General features: G+C 38.3%; 1 protein-coding gene across 1 annotated transcript in view; it reads left to right on the forward strand.

Annotated features, from left to right (window-relative positions):
• EHBP1 (EH domain binding protein 1) overlaps window positions 1–10,020 on the forward strand; it is a 612,350-nt gene that overhangs the window by 148,516 nt on the left and 453,814 nt on the right. The window contains exon 2 of the mRNA XM_007938033.2: window positions 6,373–6,430. Within this exon, the coding sequence (XP_007936224.1) occupies window positions 6,373–6,430 (58 nt within the window). The remainder of the gene's footprint in view (window positions 1–6,372; window positions 6,431–10,020) is intronic.

Here is a 10,020-nt window from a genome sequence, read left to right on the forward strand (position 1 = left end):
TCCACAGCTCAGCCCACCTTTCTCTTCACCTTCTCTGTTTGTTCCCCAGCCACTGTGCACAGTCCTCCATGCAGTCCCTGGCTAGCAGGGTGATTTTTAGGTTAATTCTTAAGTCCTACCACCCCAGGAATCTTCGAGAGCGCTGTCTCTTTAAATATCCAAAATAGTCAAGCCGCTTTTTAAGCCTACAAAATGGCGGCGTCCTCCAGATTGGCAAAAGTCCACAGCTCAGCCCACCTTTCTCTTCACCTTCTCAGTTTGTTACCCAGCCACCGTGCACAGTCTTCCGTGCAGTCCCCGGCTAGCTGGGTGATTTTTGGGTAATTCTTAGGTCCTACCACCACTCAAGAATCTCCAAGCCCTGTCATCTGTGCCGTCTGGGTCACTCAGGCTGTTGCCAGACTGCAGCTCTGTGTGTCTCCTTTTTGGTATTTTCACGCAAATTCTTGTGCTAGTTGGGGTTTAGTCCACTTTTGTATCCTTCCCTTCAAGGCTCAGGGGTCCAAGATTATCTCCTGTGTCTGTGTTTATTGGTTTCCCTTTTCTTTGTTGACGAGGGTCTGTGCAGTCCTTCTGCATAGTCTGTCATCTTGCCGGAACCTACTCTAGACTGCCTTTTTAAAGAAAATAAGTCCGTACAGGTTTATAGATGAATTATAGAGTTTAAGGCTTGTGACCTTTTTTTGTGTGTGTGAGATATAATAACCATTGCTCGCCTGTCAGTGTGTCATACTGTGGTGGCTTGTGTGTTACTGTGATGCTAACAGTTATGCTACTGGTATTTCAAACACCAGCAAGGTCACTCATGGTAGACAGATTTCAATGGAGTTTATAGACTGAAACAGACTAGGAAGATCTACTTCTGATAAACTGGAGCAGTGAAAACCTTATGAATAGCAGCAGAACATGAGCCCCTCAGTTTGGAAGGCAATCAAAATACTATTGGGGAAGAGCTGCCCTACTCAGAGTGGAAGTGACCTTAATGACATGAATGGAGTAAATTTGGGGGACTTTCATTTGCTGATGTCCTGTGACTCAAAATGAGAAGAAACAGCTGCAAACATTCATTAATAATCAGAATGTGGAAGGTGCAAAGTGTGCATCTAGGAAAATTGGAAGTCTTCAAAAATGAAATGGAACACATAAAGCTTGATATCCTAGGCATTAGTGAGCTGAAGTGGACTGGTATTGGCCGTTTTGAATTGGATAGTCATATGGTCTCTACTGTGCCAGGAATGACAAATTGAAGAGGAATGGCCTTGCATTTGTTATCAAAAAGAACCTTTCAAGATATATCCCAAAGTAAAATGCTTTCAGTGATAAGATAATATCCATATGCCTACCAGGAAGACTAGTTATTACGACTATTACTCAAATTTATGCACCAACCACTAAAGCCAAAGATTAAGACATTGAAGATTTTTACCAACTTCTGCAGTGTGAAATTGATCAAACATGTAATCAAGATGCATTGATAATAACTGGCAATTGGAACATGAAAGTTGGAAATGAAGAAGGATGGGTAGTTGAAAATATGGCTGTAGTGCTAGAAATGATGCTGGAGATTGTATAATAGAATTTTGCAAGAGGAATGACCAATGCAAATACTTTTCTCAGCAATATAAATGGTGACTAAACACATGGACCTAACCAGATAGACTACATAGGCATCAAATTGACTACATCTGTGGAATAAGGAATGGAGAAGCTCAATATCATCAGTCAGAGCAAGGCTTGGCGCCGACTGTGTAACAGACCATCAATTGCTCACATGCAAGTTCAAGTTGAAGCTGAAGAAAATTAAAATGAGTCTGTGAAAGCTAGAGTATTACCTTGGATATATCCTACCTGAATTTAGAGACCATTTCAAGAATAGATTTGATGCATTGAACACTAGTGACTGCAGGTCAAACAAGTTATGACATGACATCAAATACATCATATGTGAACAAAGCAGAAAGTAATTAAAAAGATAGGAAAGAAAGAAAAGACCAAAAGGAATGTCAGAAGAGACTCTGAAGCATGCTCTTAAACAAAGACTAGCTAAAGCAAATGGAAGGAGTGATTAAATAAGAGATGAACAGAAGATTTCAAAGGGCAGCTCAAGAAGACAGAGTAAAGTATTATAATAAAATGTGCTAAGACCTGAGCTAGAAAACCAAAAGAGAAGAACATGCTCGGCATTTCTTCAAGCTAAAAGAAAATTCAAGCTTTGAGTTACAATATTGAAAGATTTTCTGGGCAAAATATTGAATGATACAGGAAGCATCCACAGAAGATGGAAAGAATATACAGTCATAGTATCAAAAAGAATTGGTTGACATTCAACCATTGTAGGAGGTAGCATATGCTGAAGAACCAATGGTATTTAAAAAAGAAGTCCAAGCTGCACTGAAGTCATTGGTGAAAACAAGCCCCCAGGAATTGACAGAATTCCAAGTGAGGTGTTTCAACAAATGGATGCAACACTGTAAGTGCTTACTTGTTGATACTCAGAAATTTGGAGGACAGCTTCTTGTCCAGCTAACTGGAAGAGATCCATGTTTGTACCCATTCCAAAGAAAGTTGATCCAACAAAATGGGGGAAATTATCAAACAATATCTCAGATAAGTAAAGTTTTGCTGAAGATAATTTAAAAAATGGTTGCCAGCAGTACATCAACAGAGAACTGCTAGAAGTTCAAGCCATATTCAGAAGAGAACATGGAATAAATCATATCATTGTTGATGTCAGATGGATCTTGGCTGAAAGCAGAGTCTGTCAGAAGATGTGTACCTGTATTTCATTGACCATGCAAAGGCATTTGACTGTGTGGATCACAACAAATTATGGATAACATTGTGAAGAATGGAAATTCCAGAACACTTAATTGTGCTTTATGAGGAACTTATACATAGAACAAGAGACAAACATTCTAACAGAAGAAGAAGACACCGCATGGTTTAAAATTAAGCAAGGTGTGCGTCAGGATTATCTGCTTTCCCTATACTTATTCAGTCTGTATCCTGAGCAAATAATTCAAGAAGCTTGAGTATATGATGGAAAACATAGCATCAGGATTGGAAGAAGACTTGTGAACAATCTGTGATATGCAGATGACACAACTTTGCTCACTGAAAGTGAAGAGGACTTGAAGCACTTACTGATGAAGGTCAGTGTGAATTATACCTCAACATAAAATAAAAATCCTCCCAACTAGACCAATAAGCAACATCATGATAAATGGAGAAAAGATTAAAATTGTCAAGGATTTCATTTTACTTGGATCCACAATTAAAGCCCATGGAAGCAAGTTAAGAAATCAAAGGATGTATTGCATTGGACAGATTGGCTGCAAAAGACCTCTTTAAAGTGTTAGAGCAAAGATACCACTTTGAAGACTAAGATGCACCTGATCCAAGCCGTGGTATTTTCAGTGACCTCACGTGTGTGAAAGCTGGACAGTGAATAAAAAACCAAAGAAAAATTGATGCCTTTGAAGTATGGTTGTTTTGGTTACCTCTGTCCTGCTCTGACAGAAATATATCACAAATAGGATGGCTTGAGCACACAGGAGTTTATTCTCTTACAGTTTGGAGGCTTTAAGTCTGAATTTAAAGTGCCAGGTTCCAGGGGCTGGGTGAAAGCCTCTTTTCTTCATTCAGCTGCTGGCTGCTGAGGCTGACAAACCCAAAGCTGACAAGTAAAAAGGCACAGTCCTGATGTTACCAAATCACACAGCGGGTCATTAATTCAAGTCCACTGAAAGTCCCAAGGTCGGCAGAGCATGGCAGGCTGCTGAACAACAACAAGGCTACATGCAGGATTCAAGTGTGTCATAAGCTAGAGCCTGTTCCCCAAGCCTTCTCCTTATATACAGGAAGCAGACCACAGCCCTAAGGCAACTGATCACAGCAGATTCCACCATGGAGTTGATTACCAGTCTCATCATGGGGAATACTACATCCAGCTGCCCAGCCACTCAAACAGGCCCAGCCAAGTTGACACACAAACTTAACCACCACAATGGTGTTGGTGAAGAATATTGAATATACCATGGACTGCCTGAAGAATGAACAAATCTGTCTTGGAATAAGTACAGCCAGAATGTTCTTTAGGAGCAAGGATGGAGAGACTTCAGCTCATGGACTTTGGACACATTATCAGGCAGGGCTGGTTCTTGGAGAAGGACATCAAAGTAAAGTAGAGAGTCAGCAAAAAAGAGGAAGACCCTCAATGAGACACAGTGACTACAACAATGAGCTCAAGTATAACAATGATTTGAAGATGGTGCAGGACTGGACAGTTTTTCATTCCATTGTACGTTGGGTCACTGTGAGTTAGAATTGATTCGTTGGCACCTAACATCATGATTGTGTGTGTGTGGAGAGAGAGAGAGAGAGACAGCACTCTGGTGGCATAGTGGGTAAGATATTTGGTTGCTAGCCAGAAGGTCAGCAGTTCAAACCCATCAGCTGCTCTGAGGGAGGAGGATAACACAATCTACTTCCTTAAAGATTTACAGCCTTGGAAGCCCACTGGGGGTCATTATAAGTTGAAATCAACTCTATGACAGTAGGTTTTTAGTAGTTATATATAATATTTTATTACATATATTATACATAATATATATATATGTAATATATATATATATATATATATATATATATATACACACACACACACACACACACATAATTAAATGAAACATTAGGAAAGATTCTCAGTTGATAGGGATTTCAGGAGATATAAAATGATTTTTTTTTTAAGTGAAAATTAAAATAACTCGTAATTGTGGTTTTGATATTTTCTGTAAGCACAAAAGATAACTTTTATTCACTGAAAATTATTATTTGTATTTGATTGAGTTTCTTTTAGCAAAATATAAAGAAAGAAGTCTGAGAGTTAGAGGACCTGGATTCTAGTCTTGTTTCTACCAGAGCCTTTGATTAATTATCAGTTTTTCAGACTTATAAGAGTAATAGTATATGCCTTGCCTGTTTTTTCAGTGGGAGCTCTGGTAGTGTAGTGCCTAAGGCATTTGACTGCTAACCAGAAGGCTGGCAGTTCAAACCCACCATCCACTCCTTGGGAGAAAGGTTGGGCAATCTACTTCCATAGTGATACCGCTTCGGAAACCCAAGGAGGGGTCACTACGAGTCATATCCGACTTGATGGCAGTGAGTTTGGTTTGGTAGTGATAATGCCTCAAAAACCCAAGGAAGGGTCACTATGAGTCGGATCCGACTCAATGGCAATAGTGTATGTTGTAATTTTTTCAGTACTATGGTATTTTTATAAAGATAAATGAGATTATTAATTATAAAAAGAATCTTGAAAACCATGAACAGTGTTCCTCAGATACAGACATGTAAACACATAGATTTAAATTATTTTGGAAACATCATTGTTATGATTATTTTTCTATATTAATGAAGAGAATATGTTAGAAGTACAGTATTAATTTTTGTAGAAGATATATGTATGCTTTTCTTTTTGAAATGGTGCCCAATTCTAAGTATTTTATTTTACTTTGTTTGTCCTGATGGATTAACTTGTTAAAATATTTTTGGAAAAGCATGTTGATGAAATATTGGTCATTTAAATTAGATCATATCTGTATTCAGCATCTACTATACCTGAATAATTTATAGAGTTTGATTGTAAGACTAGCTGGTCTATCTAAAGCAGATGACATTTTTGCCCTTTTAAAGGCACTGTCTTTGTTACCTAGTGCTACTGTGACAAAAATGTTACCAACGTATGGCTTTAACAAACAGAAATTTATTCTCTCATAGTATGGGAGGCTAAAAGTCCACATTCAGAATGCCAGCTCTAGGGGAAAGCTTTCTTTCTCTGTTGGCTCTAGGGGAAGGCCCTATCCTCATTTCAACATCTGTGGGTTCACTGCCCCTTAAAAATCTTCGTGGTCTTGGTATCAGTCTTCCCCTGGATCTAGGTGGGCAGGGACCCCTGGGTCCAAACGATGAGCTTTGCTCTGGGCTCTTCTTTCTTGGTGGTACTGAGTTTCCTCCCTCTCTGCTTGTTTCTTTCTCCTTTTATCTCTTGTAGGATAAAAGTGATGCAGGCCATACCCCAGGGAAACTTCCTTCTTGTATTAGGCCTGTGACATAAGTAAGAGTGTTGCATCTCACCTTAATCTTTTTACAATTGATTGTCTGATCACATCAGATCACCTTATAGGGAATGATTCCTTTGTTACAAAACTGCTAAGTTACATCATTACATGATTGCCAGACTACTGAGAATCATTGCCCAGACACATATTTTAAAGGGACACAGTTCAATCTATGACAGACACTGAAACTAAACTTTATTAATTTGGTTTAAAGTAACTTAATTATATTTAATTTCTTTTTCCTGTTTGACAGGCAACCAGATAAACTGGTGGTAGTTTGGACAAGAAGAAGCCGAAGGAAGTCTTCCAAGGTTAGTCTGTTTTCTGAATTTTTTTACCCAAATGTTGAATTTAATTTTGAGTCACATTAATAAGCTTTTCTGGCCCCATGTAAATAATTTTAAAATATAACTTGCTATTTTCAATTATTTCTGAGCATTTAATTTACTAAAAGTGATTTAATGAAGTGTTGTAATCTATGACTACATTTCTTAAAATGGAAGTCAAATATCTGAGTTTTAATCTTGATTTGGTAGCCTTGAGCAATGTAATTATTTAAATTCTCTGTACTAGAGTGTAATGAGTTAATGATTAATTAGATACTGCTTTCAAAATTGTACCTTGGATTAATTATTCAGACTTTAAGTTAGAGACACTTAAACATGATGAGTTACATGTAAGCTCATTGCTAGGTTGCAAAAGAGAAGTTGGATTTTTCTTTTAATGGTTGTTGGTTTTTTTGATTTGATAGTTTTGTGTGTGGAGAGTACATTTAAAAATGTTAAGTGAAAATTCTAGATATTTAAAAAGTATGGTCTGCAGATATATAAGTAAAAGTATGTTTTTACAAGCACGCAATAACCACAGCATGTTTACTGGATATTGAATTTTCCACAAGTAAAGAAAAATTTACTCATTTCAATTGAGATTTTAAGCATTTCTGAATTTTTAATTTTGCTCAGGGTATCTTTCTTAATTTTTATATATAGCTAAAGTTTATATAGGAGCTCTGATAGCATAGTTTCTAAGGCACTTGACTGCTGACCAGAAGGCTGGTGGTTCAAACCCACCAGCCACTCCTTGCAAGGAAGATGGGGCAATCTACTTCCATAGTGATACTGCCTCAGAAACCCAAGGAGGGGTCGCTATGAGTTGGGTCTGACTCGACGGCATGTAACAACAACAACAACAAAGTTTATGTATAGAACAATGTACAGGTCTTAATGACAGTGTGGTGTGTTTTGATAAATATATGTTATTGGTGTTATTAGGTGCTGTTGAGTTGGCTCCCAACTCATGGCAATCCCATGTGTTACAGAGTAGAACTACTCCATAAGGTTTCCTTGCCTGTAATTTTTATGGAAGCAGGTAGCCAGGGCTTTTCTTCTGCTGGGCCACTGGATGGGTTTGAGCTGCCAACCTTTAGGTTAGCAGGCAATCACAAATTCTTGATAAATAACCAGGGCTTCTTGATAAATAACGTGTTATGACCCCCAAAAAAGATATAGATTATTTCCATCACTTTTGTCATTTGTATCCTTTTCCAGTTAATTCCTAACCCCCAAAAGCAGCCATGTGCTGATATTCTATCATTATAAACTAGATTTGCCTGTTCTTGAATTTCATTTAAGTGGAGTCATACAGAACGTACTATTTTATATCTGGCTTCTTTTGCTCAACATAACATTTTTGACCTTCATGCACACTATTTGTATGTACTGATAATTTGTGTATTTATTTATTTATTATTGCTGAGTAGTATTCCATCTTATGCCAGAATTGATGATCTCACCCCTTGCTGATGAACATTTGGCTTATTTCCAGTTTTACTATTGTGAACATTCACTCTTGTGAATAAAGCTTCTATGAACTTTACTGTCCAAGTATTTTGAGGGACAGATAGTTTCATTTCTCTTGGCGAATGCCTAGGAATGGGAATGCTTGTTGATAGGGTAAATAAATTTTTAAGAAATTGGCAAGTAGCTTTCCTAAGTGATTATACTATTTTACATAACCATTAGCAAAATAAGAGTCCTAGTTGCTTTGTGGGAGCTCTAGTGACGTAGTGCCTAAGGCATTTGACTGCTAACCAGAACGTTGGTGGTTCAAACCCACCAGCCACTCCTTGGAAGGAAGATTGGGCAATCTACTTCCGTAAAGATACTGCCTTGGAAACCCATGGAGGAGTTGCTATGAGTTGAATAGACTCTACAGCAGTGAGTTTGCTTTTTGTGGTTTAGTTGCTTCATATCGTGAAAGACATTTTCTTTAAAGAATGTATTTGTACTTCTTGGATTGATGGTGGACCAGGCAGAAAGACTGCACAGACCCTCTTCAACAAAGAAAAGGGAAACCAATTAACACAGATACAGAAGATAATCTTGGACCCCTGAACCTTGAAGGAGAGGATATAGAAGTGGACTAAAAACTACAACTAGCAGAAGAATTTGCATGAAAATACCAAAAAAGGAGACATACAGAACTGCAGTCTGGCAGCGATCCTGAGCGATCCTGACGGCATAGACAGCTTGGAGATTCCTGAGTGGTGATAGGACCTAAGAATTAACCTAAAAATCAGTGCTGGTAGCCAGGGACTGCACAGAGAACTGCTCTGGTGGCTGGGGAATAAACAGAGAAGGTGAAGAGAAAGGCGGGCTGAGCTGTGGACTTTTGCCGGTCCAGAGGATGCTGCCATTTTGAAGGTTTAAAAGCGGCTTGACTATTTTGAATATTTAAAGAGACAGTGCTCTCGCAGATTCCTGGGGCTTAAGAACATGTTCTGCTTTCCAGCAAATCCAAGGTCACTCCAGACCTGCAAGACTGAAAATGTACCACATTCTTCTTGTTACTCTTATACCCCACACCCACTTGGTGAACAGAGGTGCAGCCATCCCCCACTCCCACCTACCTTCTGGGCCACAGGAACTCCATCACAGTCTGTGTGCTCATATGGAGTCTGGGTGCCCTGCCCTGTCCTCCACCGATTTCTTTTTTTTTTTTTTTTTTTTTTTTTTTTTTTTTTTTTTTCTCTCTTTTTATTTTTTTCTTTTTTGCTTTCTTTTTTCTGGTGATTAGTTTGCTTGTATATGTCTGTTTTAAAACAACTATTATTCTTAATACATTTGTCCTTTTTACTATTATTCTTAATCTTCCCCTCCCAGGTCCTAGTTGTCAGCATTTTTTCTTTTCCCTGTGCCTGGTTGAAATTTTTTTTTCCACTTTTTTCTCGTGGTTAACCCCGTTCCTTGTTTTTCTTTTTGCATTTTTCCCATGTTTTTTTTTTTTTCCTTTGTTATTCTCTTCTCTACTTTTTTCTCTTAGTGCCCTATCCCCCAATATTGCAGGTTTTCTTGTTTTTGCTTCTTCTTTTGCCCTTTTTTCTTTTTTTGGTTACTATTCCTGTGTGATTACATGGGGTGATTTTCATCCATGGGCTTTTAGTTTTTTGATGGTTATTCAGTTGTAATTTGTGTCTAACTAAGTGGGAGACAACAACAGTCCCCATAAAACACAACCACACCCACACCTCCTGCAAATTCACTTACTGAGTGAGAGCCACTACCTCTTTCTCCACCAATGGGCCAATAATAAAAAACCACCAAGAAGAGCCTGAATCGCCCTTGGCTGCTCTTCACAAGCAGTTAACAGAGATATAAATACAACAACGCCATGATGCCTCGGAGACAACAGACCATCACAGTCCACAAAGAAGCAGGATAAAGTGGTAGAAAGAAGAGAGCAGGATACAGACCCAGAACACATCCCTGAGGAAGAAGCAGCATTGGAACTCTCTGATAAGGAATGCAAAAGAATTATATTTAAGTATCTTTAAAGGATTGAGAGACAGACCAAAGAAAACACAGAAAAAACCCTAGAAGAATTTTGGAAGAAAATACAAGAA

The sequence above is a fragment of the Orycteropus afer genome, unplaced genomic scaffold (genome assembly GCF_000298275.1).
Source record: "Orycteropus afer afer isolate SDZICR_OR568_19922 unplaced genomic scaffold, OryAfe1.0 scaffold00046, whole genome shotgun sequence".
In the NCBI taxonomy this organism is placed as follows: Eukaryota; Metazoa; Chordata; class Mammalia; order Tubulidentata; family Orycteropodidae; genus Orycteropus; species Orycteropus afer.